Here is a 19,988-nt window from a genome sequence, read left to right on the forward strand (position 1 = left end):
CGTTTGCCTCCTTTGTTTTTTGATAGGCTTGTCTGAGCTCCTTGACTTTCACGCGGCACTGATCTGAGTCCCTATTGTGGCCTCTCTCCATCATGCCCTTGGAGATTTTTTCAAAAGTTTCGGCATTTCGTCTTTTCAAATGAAGTTCTGCTAGCACTGAATTCTCTCCCCATATAGCGATCAGATCCAGTACCTCCCATACGGTCCATGCTGGTGCTCTTTTTCGATTATCGGCCTGCATGGTTACCTGTGCTGATGAGCTATCTGTGGTCACCTGTGCTCTCCACGCTGGGCAAACAGGAAATAAAATTCAAATGTTCACGGGGCTTTTCCTGTCTACCTGGCCAGTGCATCCGAGTTCAAATTGCTGTCCAGAGCGGTCACAATGGTGCACTGTGGGATAGCTCCCGGAAGCCAATACCATCGAATTGCGGCCACACTAACCCTAATTCGAAATGACAAGATCGATTTTGGCGCTACTCCGCTCGTTGGGGTGGAGTACAGAAATCGATTTTAAGAGCCCTTTATTTTGAAATAAATGGCTTCGTTGTGTGGATGGGTGCAGGGTTAATTCGATTTAACGCTGCTAAATCCGAATTAAAGTCATAGTGTAGACCAGGCCTTGGAGTGCAATAACAATGGACAGATGGGTGTCGAACATCATCCAACATGACTATATGATCAAATTTGTTACAGTACCTCCTCCAAAACCCCCTCCATACCCCCCTTCAGGGACCACTCTCATGACAGTATTCTCACCCAAGAGGTGAACTTCTTCTTATAACAGGGAGCAATAGAACGTGTTCCTCCAGAATATCAGGGAACAGGATTCTACTCAACCATCACCCTCATCCCAAGAAGAAAGGTTGGTGGATATCAGTTCTCAGTCTCTGGCACCTCAATCATTTCATCCCCAAACGCAAGTTTTGTACGGTCACACTGGCAGCCAGAATTCCATCCTTAGAGAAAGGCATGTAGTTTATGGCTCTCCATATGAAGGGCGCTTACTTTCACATCGATATTCATCCTGCCCACAGACATTTCCTGAGATTTACAGTGAGTTCCCAACATTTCCAATACGAAGTCCTCCCCTTTTGGTTAGCTAATACTCCCAGTGTCTTCACCAAAGTATTTTCTGTCATAGCGGCCTATGTCAGGAGTTACGACATCCTTATATTTCCATATCTCGACAATTGGCTCCTAGCCATGGGATCCAGACAAGAAGTCCACATGTCAACCTCTATGTTACTCAACCTCCTTTTCTCTCTCGGAGTCAGTGTCAATGTCAAGAAATCAATCCTTGACCCCACACAGTCTCTGGACTTCATCAGGGCTTTGACCAGCTTGGTGACAGCATGAGCTTACTTGCCCATGGACAGATTCCACACAATGAGTGGCATTATAACATAATAGTGAACAACTTGTCTGTCCCCCCTTGGCCACATAGCTTCATGTATCTATGTGACCTTTACTGCCTCCTGATGTGGCTCCAGTCCATTTACTCGCCAAACCGCCACTTCACAGACTTCATGCTGACAGTCCCCACCAAAGTACTGTCATCCCTCCAGCGTTGGACAGACCCACATCCTGTATGCGTGGGGGTTCCCTTTCTTCCCTCCTCCCAGAAAGACAATCATCATTGATGGATCCTGGTGGGCTGAGGAGCCCACCTGGATGACCTCATGACTCAAGAAATATGGACTCCCTGAGAATTCAGGATGCACATAAACATCCTGGAACTCAGAGTTGTGAGAGAGGCTTGCCAATCCTTTCTTCTGTTTGTACAGTCCCATCATGTTCCCATCATGTCAGACACCTGTGAAGCAAATAGGTCTCTGGTCAGAGTCCCCCATTTGGCGAACATGTCTTCTATGTTAACAAACAGGGAGGAACGAGATCGGACGTGCTGTGCGCAGAGGCAGTTAATCTCTGGAATTGGTGCATCAACCAGCAGATCCTCTTGTCTGCAGCCTATCGTCCCAGGACATAGAATGTACTCATGGACTCGCTCAGAAGACATTTTGCAATCGATCATGAACGGGAACTTCACGATTTGGCAGTACATGGCATCTTCACCCAGTGAGGGACCCCGTCCAGAGACTTATTCACTTCAAAGATGATCAGTGAATGCAAGACATACTGCTAAAGGGGAGAACTCGGTCACCACTCCCAGGGCGACACCCTCCTACTCTTTAACAGCCTCCTGTCAAGTAATTACAATAATGTATAAATCTCCCCAGCAATCCATAGGTGATAGAAAAAAATAAAATGCAATTAGTTTTGGAAAATTAGAATGTAATACATTGTGAAGAAATAGCCCAAAACACTCATGCTCAATGGGACAAAACACCTGGCACCTGAAACCTCTAAGGCAGCGACTGCTAATGGGAATACCAGTGCTATTAGGGTGTTGTGGCAGTTCACTTGGGTTTGGAACCAGCGGAAGCCGCTGCCCATTTCATCTGTATGGAATGCTTTGATCAGCCCCAGCCACATAGGAATTGGGTTGCAGCTATACCCAGCGACAGCAGCTTCATTCATCCACCTTCATCAGGATTGGGCCTCCAGGTTTAGGTGTGAGTGAATGTTTGACTGCATTTTGATGGGTAAATAAGAGATCTCTTACATTTGGCATCTCTCAACTCATCCTTTAAGCAGGGCCACTTACAGTGAAGAGTTGCCTCAAAGGTTAGAAATGCATTCTGATCTGTTGACCCAGAAAATTTGATGAGCAGGGTTTATTCTGGTGACTGATGTGGGCTTTGCTCTGTAGCTCAGCAGAGCTAATAGGAGATCTCTCTGCTGCATAAGAACATAACATAAGAACGTCCGTACCGGGTCAGACCAAAGGTCCATCTAGCCCAGTATCCTGTCTACCGACAGTGGCCAATGCCAGGTGCCCCAGAGGGAGTGGACCAACAGGCAATGATCAAGTGATCTCTCTCCTGCCATCCATCTCCATCCTCTGACAAACAGAGGCTAGGGACACCATTCCTTACCCATCCTGGCTAATAGCCATTAATGGACTTAACCACCATGAATTTATCCAGTTCTCTTTTAAATGCTGTTATAGTCCTAGCCTTCACAACCTCCTCAGGTAAGGAGTTCCACAAGTTGACTGTGCGCTGCATGAAGAAGAACTTCCTTGTATTTGTTTTAAACCTGCTGCCTATTAATTTAATTTGGTGACCCTTAGTTCTTGTATTATGGGAATAAGTAAATAACTTTTCCTTATCCACTTTCTCCACATCACTCATGATTTTATATACCTCTATCATATCCCCCCTTAGTCTCCTCTTTTCCAAGCTGAAGAGTACTAGCCTCTTTAATCTCTCCTCATATGGGACCCGTTCCAAACCCCTAATCATTTTAGTTGCCCTTTTCTGAACCTTTTCTAGTGCCAGTAGATCTTTTTTTAGATGAGGAGACCACATCTGTATGCAGTATTCGAGATGTGGGCGTACTATCGATTTATATAAGGGCAATAATATATTCTCAGTCTTATTCTCTATCCCCTTTTTAATGATCCCTAACATCCTGTTTGCTTTTTTGACCGCCTCTGCACAAGTTGAATAGGATTGGTCTGAGGACTGACCCTTGGGGAACACCACTAGTTACCCCTCTCCATTCTGAGACTTTACCATTAATTCCTACCCTTTGTTCCCGGTCTTTTAACCAGTTCTCAATCCATGAAAGGACCTTCCCTTTTATCCCATGACAACTTACTTTACTTAAGAGCCTTTGGTGAGGGACCTTGTCAAAGGCTTTCTGGAAATCTAAGTACACTATGTCCACTGGATCCCCCTTGTCCACATGTTTGTTGATCCCTTCAAAGAACTCTAATAGATTAGTAAGTCACGATTTCCCTTTACCAAAACCATGTTGACTATTGCTCAACAGTTTGTTTTTCTATGTGTCTGACAATTTTATTCTTAACTATTGTTTCGACTAATTTGCCCGGTACTGACGTTAGACTTACCGGTCTGTAATTGCTGGGATCACCTCTAGAGCCCTTTTTAAATATTGGCATTACATTAGCTAACTTCCAGTCATTGGGTACAGAAGCTGATTTAAAGGACAGGTTACAAACCTTAGTTAATAGTTCCGCAACTTCACATTTGAGTTCTTTCAGAACTCTTGGGTGAATGCCATCTGGTCCCGGTGACTTGTTAATGTTAAGTTTATCAATTAATTCAAAAACCTCCTCTAGTGACACTTCAATCTGTGACAGTTCCTCAGATTTGTCACCTACAAAAGCCGGCTCAGGTTTGGGAATCTCCCTAACATCCTCAGCCGTGAAGACTGAAGCAAAAAATCCATTTAATTTCTCCGCAATGACTTTATCGTCTTTAAGCGCTCCCTTTGTATCTCCATCATCAAGTGGCCCCACTGGTTGTTTAGCAGGCTTCCTGCTTCTGATATACTTAAAAAACATTTTGTTATTACCTTTTGAGTTTTTGGCTAGCCGTTCTTCAAACTCCTCTTTGGCTTTTCTTATTACATTCTTCAACTTAATTTGGCAGCGTTTATGCTCCTTTCTATTTGCCTCACTAGGATTTGACTTCCACTTTTTAAAGGAAGTCTTTTTATCTCTCACTGCTTCTTTTACATGGTTGTTAAGCCACGGTGGCTCTTTTTTAGTTCTTTTACTGTGTTTCTTAATTTGGGGTATACATTGAAGTTGGGCCTCTATTATGGTGTCTTTAAAAAGTGCCCATGCAGCTTGCGGGGATTTCACTTTAGTCACTACTTTTTAACTTCTGTTTAACTAACCCCCTCATTTTTGCATAGTCCCCCCTTTTGAAATTAAATGCCACAGTGTTGGGCTGTTGAGATGTTCTTCCCACCACAGGGATGTTGAATGCTATTGTAATGCACAGTTCTATTAGTTCCTTTCTGGGTACTGGAAATAATGTGCTTGGCATCTACTATATATCCAAACCTGGGAATTCAGATCTGGCAAACTGGGTCCCATTGTCAGTTACATTTTTCTGGAATGTCAAAGCAAGAAAAGAAACCTCTTAGCTCTTCTATGACCTGTTCACCTGGGCATGAAAAGTAAATTTCTGCAATTCTAAAAAATAGTCAGTGGCTTCCAGATAGCTATGTCCCTTTTTTCACACAGGTATGGGGGAGTTCTTTTAAAGACCTGTTGCTAAAACTGTGGATACAAGAGGTCTTTTGGTATCTTTCTGGACATTCAGTAAATTTCAGTGAAAGATGAGGTAAATACACCCTGTCACTGCTGGTTCAAAATAAATCAACATCTGGTTCCCTGCCATGTGACAGTGGTAATGAATCACAGCATAGTGGAGCCCTGGCTGGGCATCTTGGTGCTGCCACAATAATTATAATTCATTAAAATAAAGAAATTAGAATTCTTCCTAAAACTTTTGTCTGTCTTTGTGCTTCTCTGGAGAGTGCCTTCCTAGAACTTTCCCCATCCCCATTCCTACTATGGACTTACAGCAACAGTACACATATCCTTAGAATTATAAGCAGAAGTAAAGGAATTTAAATGAACACAAAAGGATCGGACTTATACAACTTTCTCATTCTAAATCCTTTTGTAGAGAAATAGGCCATAGCCCATGCTGTACCCTGGTCTGACTGCCTGGGAGCATAGGACACCCAGGAGAGAAAATTGTCTTGGATTTTCTGGCTACAGATCTATAAAGAAATCAAAGAATACTGTAATTTCTGCCATGTATGCCAGCTGGTGGCTCCCAAACATACCCTTCTCCCTCTTCGTTCAGTGAATATTCCATTCAGCTGGATTGGGCTTGATGTGATAGGACCTTTAGAAATAAGGGTACATCTACATGCAATTAGACACTCACCCATGCCAGCTGACTCGGGCTCACGGGGGTAAGGCTACGGGGCTGTTTAATTGCATTGTTGATGTTTGGGCTCGGGCTGCAGCCTGATCTCTGGGACCCTCCTCCCATGCAAAGTCCCAGAGCCTGGGCTCCAGCGTGAGCCCAAATGTCTACATTTCTGTTAAACAGCCCCTTAACCTGAGCCCCACGATCCTGAGTTAGCTGGCATGGGTCAGCTGTAGGTTTTTAATTGCAGTGTAGATGTACCCGGAGCGCCAACAGGTGTGGTTATATGTTGGTCAGAGTTGACTCTGCCACATAATATGCAGAGGCCATTTTTTTGTACTCCTTCGCAGCACAATTTGTCACCAGTCAGCTGCTTCGTGTTCTATTAAGTGGATACCCAAGATAATGTTAACAGATAATGGCACTAGTTTTATGTCCCAGCAGCTACAAGCAATGTGCTCCCTCCAGAATGTTAAAGTCCAGATCCTCAGCTGGTGTAAGTTCCCCTATTTCCATAGACTACAGTAAAATCATTGAAGTAACACCAATGTACACCAGCCAAGGATTTGGTACAACATCAGTCTGTCATCCTTGAATGCTCATTTAAGCCATTTGTTTGAATAAGACTCCCAAGGGAATGCTGCACAAATTCATGACCACAAAAGCCTGTAAGTGGGACAAGTTACTCCCAGATTTGTTGTTTGCAGTCCAAGAGGTCCCACAACCCTCTACAGGATTTTCCTTTTAAATTATTGTACGGAATAAAACCCTATGAGCTTCTGGAGCCCCTACAGGGGTCCCAGTGAGAGCAAGGGACCAACTCAGGGAATGTGGTCCAATATGTCCTTAATTTGGTGGATGTCTGGACATTGTCGGGATATTTGCTTATAAAATTATTCTCAAAACCAGGATTAGAATAAAAACAGGTGTATCACCTGTTGTGTGTTACCAAACACAGAAAGTAAGCTCCTGGCAAAGTAGCTGGGACCATCTAAACCCAATGGGGATGGTAGACTGTGGAAGTGGATTAGCTAGGAAAGAAAAAACAGAGAACTGATGTTTGCTCATCCTGTGGAGCAGGTACTGGACGTAGGCTCCCATTTCCAGGCACATGATTCAGTACTATTATAAATTATACTGTTCAGAGCATCCATCAAGCCAGCACCCAGATGTCATAAGCCAGAATCATCGGTGTGAGTCTCTTCAAAGTAACGTAGTTAGACATTGGCTGCTCCTCATGCCAGAGACAGCAAAGTGAGAGCTGTGGAAAAAGTAAATAAAAAGGATGACTCATTAAGGTCTCTTTATAAAACCATTTTTGTAATAGCTGCTCCAAAATGCCTGAGTTTATTACCTAAGGTCACCCTATGATACTTCTTTTAGATGGAGAGAAACAAGGTGATTTGCTTTTTCCAAATAAGGAATAAAAGTTAAGCTTTTCTAAAAATAATAGTCTACAATTTGAATTAGAATTAGTCTTGCTCCACCGCTTCATCAGCTCACAAGGCAGAGGCATCATAAACCTCTTAACACCATTTCCATATTGGCCTGTGCTTAGAGCATATGTTTTTAGCCCAGCAGGGGCTGACTGATGCAGGTTTACACATCACATTTCAGCTTTGAAGCTCTTAAAATAAGAACTATTGGGGAAGGTGATATATTTAGCTACTTTTGCAGTGTGTCTAACTTTAGCACTCGTGGTAGTGGTGGTGGGTACCTCCTTTCCCACAATACCCCTGGCCTATTACAAGCCAAGGACAGATTGTCTGTCATGTAGCCAGCAGGGGAATAGATTCTGTTGTAGATCATGTTTCTCGATAAAGTATTGCAAGAAGGCATCAGGAGATACTGGTAGTGCTGAGGGATAGTTTAAATGTCAGTAAAAAAAGGGGGGGGGGCTTTGGCTTCAGGATTCAGATACTATGCTAGGATGCTTTCCCTGTGAGGAAAGAGAAGAGTTAGTATGTTTCTACATGAAATCAGTTGCAACTCCTTGCCTGTGAAAAGCAAAAATAAGAAAGTGACCCATTGGGGCTGACGTGATCTCCTGCAAAGACTCTGTACCACAGCTGGAAAGCAAAAAGGTTGCTCAGGAACTTAACAAGATGATGATCAAGGAAAACTCTCTGCGAAGAGACCCAGACTTAAGAGGAGAGCTTGCTTTCCTTGCAAGGGGCTGTGATTTTGTTCTTCCATCTCGGATCAAGAAGAGGCAGAAGTCATTCCAGCAGGCCCAGGTTTGAAGTCTTGGGTTTCTTTTCTTTTTGTATTACTTCGTGTCTTTTTATTGGATCAGGGAATGCAACTGTGTTCCCTCTAGGCTTCTCTATTTGCAGAAAGTTATTTGCAGCCAGATACCAACAGGTTTATAAATAGACCATCCAGGCTTAGAGTGCAGAGTTAAAATGTCTTATTCGTAAACAAGGAGAAACAGCTTATTATTTTTTTTTTTTTTAGGATGAGGACCACAACTTCACGGGTATAGGGAGAAATAGATAAAGACGATGAAAACTTTGTTGCACTGTTTTTAAGAGAAGCACCATTGGTGGGTGGGTGTCCCATGGGGCTGCTCTGAGTGCCTGGATGGTTAGTATTTTGCTTTATATGCCATGCTCAGTGACCCAAACCTCTGCTCTGTTGTGTAGGCTTTGTGCTGCTCTGTTGACACAAATCTGCCCTGAAGCCAGCATAGCTGGTCTTGGGAGGATCACACCAGCAGAGAGTGCTCCTCTGTGCCACCTCCAAAGCTGGCTTGTGACTTTTATAAACTGTGCATCTACGTGGATTGCCAGGGACTTCAGTGATTCAACTTTATTGATAGGGTCAGCAGCAAACACGTGTTTGGATTGATTCTTCTTCGTCCCTGAAATCTGTTCTGTTGGTTGATTAACCAATGACCATGTCATAGCAGGATGCACCTTATTTGTACTTAGACATCTACCCTGGAGTTTTGGGTTGAGAACATGGACAAGAAAATGAAGTGGAGCAAGTGCTTGCTTCATCTGTTTCTTCACTGCCTATAATGTAAGCTTGTCCTTAAATATTTCTCTGTGTTTCCTGAAGTACCTTCCAAATGTCTTGACAGCATAACAATATTACAGCCATCCATTTGCACTTTGTCCAAGCCAATGGAAATATTCAGTCTGTTCTTCTAAATTTCTCTTCATCCCTATGTTTACTACATAGGCAGTGACAACACAATCTGTTTTGTCACAATTATCTTCACAAATTCTCATCCAGTTGTGCTAGTTCTTAACAAACTACTCAAAATAATTAGCTTCTGAATGCCATTAGGGACCTTGAGGTAGAATAAACTATGATCTGGCTTGCTATCTTAAGCACAACTTATGAAAAATGGTTATTATGGAAGTATTTTACAGTTTCAACAATATTTTCCTTTATTCCTGGAGAATCTGGCTTTAGCTAAAAGATGCATCAAGTGACCACTCCAGCCACATGTAACAAATTATAGAATTATTTCATTATCACCTTGTGTCAAAATCTTCCTCACATTTGGCATGTTTGTAGATCCATTTGTCACTAAGCTGTGTATATGACACTTGAATTTGCATTTATAATTTGTTATAGATTGTAGCTGCTTCTTCTGTCAATTACTGAGCAGTATGGACGTAGCCTGATAGGTAACTGGGGAATCATCCTCTAATGGGGATTTTGGGGGGGGGGGTGTCCTGCGCAGGGATCTGTTCTGGGCCCCGTACTATTCAATATCTTTATCAATGATCTGTAAGAATACCAAATCATTACTGGTAAAGTTTGTAGATGATGCACAAATTGGTGGAGTGGTAAATGATAAGGACAAGTCAGTTCTACAGAGCAATCTAGATTGCATGGTAAGCCGTGAACAACATTCATTTTCAAACAGCTAAATGCAGGGTTATAGGTCTAGAAAGCCAGAATTTAGGTCATGCTTATATAGTGAAAGACTGGATTTTGGAAAACAATGACTCTGAAATGGACTTAGCAGTTATGGTGAGTAACTGTCTGGACATCAGCTCCCAGTGTAATGTGGTGGTTAAGTGAGTAAATGCAATCCTTGGATGTATGAGCAGGAGAGTATCCGGTTGAAGCAGGGAGGTGTTTTTACCCTTGTATATGGCCTTAATAAGACCATTCCTGGGATACTATGTCCATTCCTGGTGTCCTCACTTCAAAGATGTTGAAAAATTGTAGAGGGTTTGGAGAAGAGCTACAAATAATTCAAGGTCTGGAAAACCAGCCTGACAGTGAGAGACTAAAGACGCTCAATCTACTTATCAGAGGGGTAGCCGTGAATCTGTAAAAAGCAACAGAGGGTCCTGTGGCACCTTTTAAGACTAACAGAAGTATTGGGAGCATAAGCTTTCGTGGGTAAGAACCTCACTTCTTCAGATGCAAGAGAAGTGAGGTTCTTACCCACGAAAGCTTATGCTCCCAATACTTCTGTTAATCTTAAAAGGTGCCACAGGACCCTCTGTCAATTTACTTAGTTTATTCAAGAGATGGCTAAGAGGTGACTAGGTCGTGGTCTACAAGTCCCTACATGGAAGAAGATTTCTGATAGCAGAAAGCTCTTTAATTTTGCAGACAAAGCCAGAACAAAATCCAAGATTCCAAAGGCTGGAAGCTGAAGCTAGACAAATTCAGCCTAGAAATAAGGTTCATATTTTTAACAGGGTAATTAACCACTGGGAATAACTTTCCTAGGGGGGTGGGGTGGATTCTCTGTCACAGGAAATATTTAAATTGAGATTATATGTCTCTTTCTAAGGACTATGCTTTGCTCAACTGGAATGTATAGGTTTGATGCAGAGAAATCTCGGTGAAGTTGTATGGCCTGTGCTATGCAGGAGGTGAGACCCCTTCTGGCCTCAAAATCTAAGGATCCATATGTAATTTGTTTCTGTCTTAAGATCCTTCCTGACTTCAGGAGAAAGAATTATTTGTGGAGGGCTGATTAGCAGATTACACATTTAATTTTGTGTTGCAAATGCAAAATGTGGCATTTGTATGTGTCGTGATACTTGTGAGAAGTGAAGTAACTTAGCTTGATGTCTCTTGTTTCATTAATTATCTGATTTCTAAGGCTGTGGCCTGGGGAACTGGCCCTTGGCTTCACCAGTGAGTCAGGATGCCATGCTACCACAGTAGCAGTGGGATAAAGGAAGATTGAGAGTCGTATATTCCAAGGCCAGAAGGGACCATTGTGATCAGCTAGTCTGACCTCCTGTATAAGACAGGCCAGAGAACTTCCCTGAAATAATTCCTATGGCATATCTTTTTGAAAAACATCCAATCTTGATTTAAAAATTGTCCATGGGGGAGAATCCCCCACCATTCTTTGTAAATTGTTCCAATGGTTAATTACTCTCACTATTCAAAATTTACATCTTATTTCCAGTGTGAATATGTCTAGCTTCAACTTCCAGCAATTGGATCATGTTATTCCTTTCTCTGCTAGATTGAAGAGCCAATTATCAAATATTTGTGCCCCGTGTATGTACTTGTAGACTGTAATCTTCTATAGACTGAATCCCTTCTCTTTGTTAAGATAAATAGATTGAGTCTATCACCAAAAGGCATGTTTTCTAATCCTTTAGTCATTCTCTTGACTCTTTTCTGAACCCTCTCCAATTTTTATCCTCCTCCTTGAATTGTGGACACACCATTACAGTGGTCGCATCAGTTCCAAATGCAGAGGTAAAATTAACCCCTCTACTCCTACTCGAGATTCCCCTGTTTATACATCCAAGGATTGCATTAGCCCTTTTGGGCACAACGTTGATCTGGGAGTTCATGTTCAGCTGATTATTCACTATGACCTCCAAATCTTTCTCAGCATTACTGCTTCCCAGGATAGAGTCCTCCATTATGTAAGTATGGCCTATATTCCTTGTTCTTAGATGTACACATTTAGCTGTATTGAAATGCATATTATTTGCTTGTGCCCAGCTTACCAAATGATCCAGATTGCTCTGTGTAAGTGGCCTATCTTTTTCATTATTTACCACTCCCTCATTGTTGTGTCGTTATCAATGATGATTTTGTTTTCTTCCAGGTCATAGATTAAAATGGTAAGTAGTGTAGTGTTGGCTGCGTCTTCACTACCCGCCTGAATCGGCGGGTAGAAATCGATCTCTTGGGGATCGAATTATCGCGTCTCGTCAGGACGCGACAATCAATCCCTGAATCGACGCTTGTACTCCACCAGCGCAGGTAGGAGTAAGCGCCGTCGACGGAGGAGCTGCGGAGGTCGATTTGCTGCCATCCTCACAGCAGGGTAAGTCGGCTCGGACACATCGAATTCATCTGCGTATCTTAAATCGACACCCCCCCCCCCCAGTGAAGACGTAGCCTTGTGTAGTGCCAAGAACAAATCCCTGAGGGCTCACACTAGAAACATATCCACTTGATAATGATTCGTCATTTACAATTACCTTTTAAAACATATCAGACAGCTTTTAATTTATTTAATATGCGCCGTGTTAATTTAATATTGCTTTGTTTTTTTAATCAAAATGTTGTGCAGTACCAATTCAAATGCCTTACAGAAGACTTTAGTATATTACATCTACAATGTTACCTTTATCAACCAAACTTGTAATCTCATCAAAAAAAGATATCAAGTTAGCTTTACAGGATCTATTTTCCATAAACCTGTGTTGATTGACATTAATTATATTACCCTTCTTTAATTCTTTATAAATAGAGTCCCATATCAGCCTCTCCATTATCTTGCCAGGGGTCTGTGCAATACTGACAGGTCTGTAACTGTGTATGTATGTCATCCCATTTACGCTTTTCAAATATTGGCACATTAGTTTTCTAGCAGTCTTCTGGAACTTTCCCAGTGTTCCAAGATCTATTAAAAAACAACATTAATAGTCCAGAAAGCTCCTTAGCCAGCCCTTTAAAAACTCTTGGATGCAAATTATCCAGACCTGCTAAGTTAAAAAATGTCTAACTTTAGTAACTGCAGTTTAACAACCTCTTGAGATACTAGTGGAATGGAAAGCTTGTTATCATATGATATAACTACAGATGCTCCCCGGATTATGCAAACCTGACTTACGCAAATCCACACTTACGGAAAAAGTTCCATAAGCATTTTTTTTTTTGCGCGTAATTGTTGGGTATACATTCCCGACTTACGCAAAATTCGACTTACGCAAGGCGTTCTGTAACGGAACACTTGCATAAGTCAGGGAGCATCTGTATGTCATTCTACACACACACACACACACACACTATAGAACAGAAATATTTATTGAACACTTCTGCCTTTTCTGCATTATTATTAATAATTCTATCATTTAATGGACCAATATCATTGTCAGGATTCATTTTGTTTCTAATATCTTTAAATAACTCCTTATTGACCTTAACTCTGCTCGCCATAGATTTCTCCTTGTGTCCCTTGGCTTCCCTTATCAATGTTCTACAATTCCTAGCTTCTGAATTATATTCATTGCTATCAACTTGCCCTTTCTTCCATTTTTTATATTTAAGTTTTTTATAGCTGCCAGTTCGGCTGCCTTCCTCGATTGTGGCTTTTTGGGTATCTAGTGTAAGGTATTCTTAAACAATTCCCAATTATCATTCATATTTTTCTGATTAAACACTTCCTGCTAGCTGATTTGGCTCATAGTTGTTTTCAGCTTTTTTAAATCGCCCTTTTCAAAGCACTGTGACAATGTGGCTTGCACCTTTACGGCCTAGAGGCCTGGAGTCAGCCAACCGTGGTTACTAAGTAGACACACCTGAGAGGGATCAGATGATTCCCCTATAAAAGAGCAGCTGGGAGCTCCAACGAGAGAAAGAAGGGACTACAGAGCTTTCTAGGCAGGGAGGCCTAAGAGAGACTTTGAAGAGCTAGAAAGAAGGAATTACAAAGCTCTCCATTTGGGAGAGACTCTGAGCAAGCCTGAGGCCTTACAGAAGGAGCTGCTGCTGGAGACTTTTTGTTTTGGGACTTTTAAAGTTTTGCCTGGGCTCCGAAGTAAGAGCCTGTAAACTGTTGTTCAAACACTTTTCTAGAAGGCTCCACTAAAGAGAGCTATGTTGATGTAGAATAGAGTGTTCGGCTCCTCTTTGTGGCCTCTTAAATTGAACTCATTGTTATCTCACTGAGAGGGAAACTGAGGCAGGCCAGTGCAGAGCGACCTTCAGCCATGAGGGGGTGCTCAGGAGGTGGCTCCCAGACTACAAGCAACAAGTGTGTGTGTGTGTGTATTACTGATCTGGACTTTGTTCTATTTGCACATTATAAATGTCATCAAGTCATAATCACTTGTACTGAAACTACCAGTCATTTTTAGTTCTGTGATCAGTTCCTCTTTATCTGTTATGACTAGGTCTAATATAGAAATTCCCCCTGGTTTTGAGTTAGGAAATTATCATCTATAATTTTTGAAATTCCAAGGATGTTTTAGTACTAGCAGCAGGAGACCTTCAGCACATGTCACTCAGATTGAAGTCCCGTATGATCATGCAGCTTTTTCCCCCTACACATTGTAGATAGGTGTTTAGGAGCCACTCATCCTGTTTCCTAGTGTGGTTTGGTGGTATGTAGCAGACACCAACTAATACCACATGTTATGCTTTATGTTAGGACATTGATCCATAAGCACTCAGGGTCATTTTCTTCTGAGTTATCAGACACTTGGAAACAGGCAATGTCAGTTTTGATGTAGAGAGCCTCTCTCCCTCCCTCTTTGCCCTCTTGATCCTTCCTAGATTATGGCAATAGATTTTAACATTCCAATTGTGTGAATCATCCCACCAGGTTTCAATAATACCAGCGAGGTCAAATTTATGCTCATAAATGAGCAATTCCAATTCCAATTGTTACCCAGGAAGCTAACATTGATATACAGGTAATTAAAGAATTTCCTCATGTCCTTTGGTTCCTTGATTAATTTTTGTTTTCAGCATCTTGATTCTGGGCTAAATTAGTGCTCACATCTTCTGTCTTTATTCTTCCCCCTTTGTAATTGGTTTAACACCCTCCTGACTACTCTAGCCAGCTAGTTCCCAAGGAGATTCTGCTCACACGGAGAGCATCAAAACTATACTGCTTCCTCTTCCCATAGAAGATGGAGCAATGTTCCACAAAACCAAAACCTTCCACCCTAAACCACTTACCTAGCCAGAGGTTCACTTCCAGAATCTTCTGCCTTCTGTCTTCCTTTGCTTGCACGACAGGAAGTATCCCAGAGAAGATTGGTTGGACATTCTTCTTTAGCACGCTTCTAAAATTCCCTATTCTCTGTGAGAGATCCTGAAAGGCAGTGTCATTAGTGCCAATATGAACCGTCACCAGTTGATCCTTGCCTGTTGATTTCCAAAGCCTATCTAATCTTGGAGTGACGACTTGTGTCTTGGCATTGGGATGGCAGCACACTGTCCTGTTGTCCGCTTGTCCTTTGCAGGGCCGGCTACAGGCACCAGCGCAAGAAGCAGGTGCTTGGGGCGGCCAATGGAAAGGGGCGGCATGTCCTGGCCTTCGGCGGCAATTCGGCAGCGGGTCCCTCAGTCCCTCTGCCGGGAAGCAGCGCGGTAGAGCAGCTGCCGAAGTGCCGCCAATTGCGGCTTTATTTTTTTTTTTTTCCCTGTTTGCTGCTTAGGGCGGCAAAAAAGCTGGAGCTGGCCCTGGTCCTTTGCAGAATGTTTTAGATTCTTCTGAGTCCTGAATCCCAAACAAGGATCGTTTGTCTTCCTTAGATTGTTGGAGAACTCCGTATGGGCAAGCCTGTTTTTCTTATAGGTTGGGCCGAGCTGTGAGCTACACATATGTCCCATACATCTCTCTGTTCTGATCTTGAGAGGTGGCTTCCACAATTTTCATGTTGAAGACTTGATATTGATTGGAAAATTCTAGCTGTGTGAAATTCCTCCTGGACTACTTCTCTGTGACAATCACAGCCTGTCCATCCTCCTCTGTCTCCAGCTTTGTAGGCTGTCGCCATGATCTCTTGCCTCTGATTATAAACTGCCAGGTCTCCTCTCTGACTTCTTCTCTCTGTGACTTTTTGGTGGTCAGCTCCATTCTTTCTTGAACCTGGAGGACCAATATTTCCTGAGCCTGGCTGTCTAAGAACACCTCAGTATCTCTGATTCTCAGGAGTGTCTCTTCTTGCTCATCCAATCCAAGAATCTTTCCCTCCAGCACAGCCACTTAACTTGTACTTTATGCACAGAAGTCCCTTCTCACTTCAGGCAGGAAAGAAAACATGGCGCATCCATTGCAGGTCACCCCCACTGTTCCATTGCTGGCCACCTTGAAATTGCACATAGACCTGAACCTGAAAGGAAAGCCTCTCTTGCTCCCTCTCCAGACCCCCTTTGAAACTTCCCTGTTAGCTGCCTCTGTTCATGGCTCTCAAGCTTGCCTGGCAAGTGACTTTTTACACCAAGTCTCCCTGCTTAGATCAGCTCAGCTCCACCCCTCGCCACCAGGGAGCCATTAACCCAGGGGATGGCAACCTTTGGCACGTGGCTCGCCAGGGTAAGCACCCTGGCGAACCGGGCCGGTTTGTTTACCTGCCATGTCCACAGGTTCGGCTGATCGCGGCTCCCACTCGCCGCAGTTTGCAGTCCCAGGCCAATGGGGGCTGCAGGAAGTGGCGTGGGCCAAGGGCTGTGCTCGCCGCCGCTTCCCGCCGCCCCCATTGGCCTAGAGCAGCGAATCGCGGCCAGTGGGAGCCGTGATTGGCCAAACCTATGGATGCGGCAGGTAAACAAACCGACCCAGCCGCCAAGGTGCTTATCCTGGTGAACCGCGTGCCAAAGGTTGCTGTTCCCTGCATTAACCACTCTGAGACTTCAAACTGCAGGACTGCTCAAACTCCAAAGTCCAGAGTCTCTCAGCCATTTCTAAGGCACCACCGAGAGACATGTCTCAGCTGCTCACTACAGTAGATTACATGAAAATCTCAGCTTTCATTTAAAAAAAAAAGATTCAGTTTCTAGCCCTCATGATTGTGGAAGAAGCTTGAAAAGGTGAAGTGAATGTGTACGAAAGCTGAGAAAACAGAAGGCAAAGAAGAGAACCCAGCATGTATAATTTTTAAATCTCATTACTTTTAAGGAGGACTGTCAAGCGATTAAAAAAATTAATTGCTGTTAAACAATAATAGAATATCATTTATTTAAATAGTTTTTGATATTTTCTATATTTTCAAATATATTGATTTCAATTACAACACAGAATACAAAGCGTATAGTGCTCACTTTATATATTTGAAAATATAGAAAATATCAAAAACTATTTAAATAAATGATATTCTATTATTGTTTAACAGCAATTAATTTTTTTAATCGCTTGACAGTCCTCCTTAAAAGTAAATATGTGCACTGTAAAAAAACAAAAGAAATAGTATTTTTCAATTCATCTAATACAAGTACTGTAGTGCAATCTTCTTTATCGTGAAAGTTGAACTTACAAGCGTAGAATTATGTACAAAAATGAACTACATTCAAAAATAAAACAATGTAAAACTTTAGAGCCTACAAGTCCACTCAGTCCTACTTCTTGTCCAGCCAATCACTCAGACAAACAAGTTCGTTTACATTTGCAGGAGATAATGCTGCCCACTTCTTGTTTACAATATCACCTGAAAGTGAGAACAGGCGTTTGCATGGCATTGTTGTAGCCAGCATTGCAAGATATTTATGTGCCAGATGCACTTAAGATTCATATGTCCCTTCATGCTTCAACCATCATTCCAGAGGATGATAACAGGTTCTGCTCGATAACCATCCAAAGCAGTGCAGACCGACACATGTTCATTTTCATCATCTGAATCAGATGCCACCAGCATTTTCTTTTTTGATGGTTTGAGTTCTGTAGTTTCTGCATCGGAGTGTTGCTCTTTTAAGACTTCTGAAAGCATGTTCCACACCTCATCTCTCTGAGATTTTGGAAGGCACTTCAGATTCTTAAACCTGGGGTTGAGTGATGTAGCTATCTTTAGAAATCTCACATTGGTACCTTCTTTGTGTTTTGTCAAATCTGCAGTGAAAATGTTCCTAAAACGAACAACACGTGTTGGATTGTCATCTAAGACGGCTGTAACATGAAATATATGGCAGAATGCGGGTAAAACAGAGCAGGAGACATACAGTTCCCCCCCCCAAGGAGTTCAGCCACAAATTTAATTAATGCATTATTTTTTTAAAGAGCATCATCAACATGGAAGCATGTCTTCTAGAATCGTAGCCAAAGCATGAAGGGGCATACAAATGTTTAGCATATCTGGCATGTAAATACCTTGCAGTGCCGGCTACAAAAGTGCCATGTGAACGGCTGTTCTCACTTTCAGGTGACATTTGTAAATAAGAAGCGGGCAGCATTATCTCCCGTAAATGTAAACAAACGTGTTTGTCTTAGCGACTGGCTGAACAAGAAATAGGACTGAGTGGACTTGTAGGCTCTAAAGTTTAACATTGTTTTGTTTGTGAGTGCAGTTATGTAACAAAAAAATCTACATTTTTAAGTTGCACTTTCATGATAAAGAGATTGCGCTACAGTATTTGTTGTTGTCAGTAGCTACCAGTGTGATGCTCTGCTCTTGTTCGATGATGATAACAGTCGGCTGCGTGCGTGTTCCCTCTGTGTGCAGCCCCGGCTCTACGCAGATAGCTGACACAGCAAACCCTGAGAGAACCCCCAAAGACCACAGACTCTAGTAAGGTACGAAGGAACCCGAGCCAGGTTTATTGTCAAATGAAGCATAGTAATAGTTTCCCGTAGACTCTACAAGACATGCTACGAATTTGTGATCCCTGGCAATGGACCAGCTCAGTCAGTGGCGGGACTTTCCACTGCCCCCTTGGCCAGACAAAGATGCGCACTCCGGGACCTACTTTTATACAGTTACAGGACAGATTACTCATCCCTACTGATGTATTTAGGTACAGCCTCTTGGCTCATTAGGGTGCTGTCTTCCCCTTTGATCATGTTGTTTCAAACAAACAGATCTATCCATCATGCTGTCCTTTTGACCCTGTCTTTAAGATGCACCTGCCTGTTCCTTGTTATGTCTGTGGAGTGTCCTCGTATCGGGATGTCCAGGTGCCATCTTGGCATAAGTTCCTCTTATTAACACTTATATGTGAATGCACCTGCTTCTAACAACCCTCTTCTCGCCAACTTCTGTGAGCAGGGCCTGCCTCTGACTCACAGCCCAGCTTTTGCTTAGCAATGCCTGGAAGTACTTTGGTTCAGGCTTCAGGTCTCTGACACAAGAGGTGAATTGAAAAATACTATTTCTTTTGTTTGCCATTTTTACAGTGCAAATATTTGTAATAAAAATGCTATAAAGTGAGCACTCTCTACTTTGTATTCTCCGTTGTAATTGAAATTAATATATTGGAAAATGTAGACAAACATTCAAAATATTTAATACATTTCAATTGGTATTCTAGTGTTTAACTGTGTGATTAAAACTGCGATTAATCATGATTAATTTTTTTAATCACAATTAATTTTTGAGTTAATTGTATGAGTTAACCGCAATTAATTGACAGCTCTACTTTTAAGCTAATTTTCTTATTCATCACTTTTGAATACTTGGGGCTGGCGATATGGAGGTTGTGCAAGGTCTCGCTGTCTGTGCCCGTGAGGTTGTGATGCACCAGATAGCTGGGGAGTGAGAAGATTGCCCAGAGGCCAGGGCCGTTTGTGTGGGAGGGCAGAGTTGATAAAGTCTTGTGCCCCATACTGTGTAAAGGAATTTTATGAATGATGTGAGTCTATGCCTATAATGGAGAGGAGGGGAGAGAAGAGAAGGGGGCCACCCTGTGTTGTGATGGTCCAGGACCAGAGGGTTCTGGGTTGAGTCAGGAATGTTTCAGCTCCCTAGAGAAATCTTGTTCCTGATGGAGGTGATTCATAGATTCATAGATTATAGGACTGGAAGGGACCTCGAGAGGTCATTGAGTCCAGTCCCCTGCCCGCATGGCAGGACCAAATACTGTCTAGACCATCCCTGATAGACATTTATCTAACCTACTCTTAAATATCTCCAGAGACGGAGATTCCACAACCTCCCTAGGCAATTTGTTCCAGTGTTTAACCACCCTGACAGTTAGGAACTTTTTCCTAATGTCCAACCTAGACCTCCCTTGCTGCAGTTTAAACCCATTGTTTCTGGTTCTATCCTT

The 19,988-nt window shown here is 42.5% G+C and overlaps 1 protein-coding gene across 3 annotated transcripts in view; it reads left to right on the top strand.

The window, feature by feature from the left end:
• PPP2R3A (protein phosphatase 2 regulatory subunit B''alpha) overlaps positions 1-19,988 on the top strand; it is a 168,549-nt gene that overhangs the window by 59,046 nt on the left and 89,515 nt on the right. The window contains exon 1 of one of the 3 annotated variants that reach the window (XM_034780491.1): positions 7,610-8,062. The exons of the other annotated variants lie outside the window; for them this stretch is intronic. Within the exon in view, the coding sequence (XP_034636382.1) occupies positions 7,931-8,062 (132 nt within the window). The 5' untranslated portion in view covers positions 7,610-7,930. Of the gene's footprint in view, positions 1-7,609; positions 8,063-19,988 lie in introns of those variants that run through there. 3 annotated transcript variants of the gene reach the window in all.

Source organism: Trachemys scripta, chromosome 9 (genome assembly GCF_013100865.1).
Source record: "Trachemys scripta elegans isolate TJP31775 chromosome 9, CAS_Tse_1.0, whole genome shotgun sequence".
Lineage (NCBI taxonomy): Eukaryota > Metazoa > Chordata > Testudines > Emydidae > Trachemys > Trachemys scripta.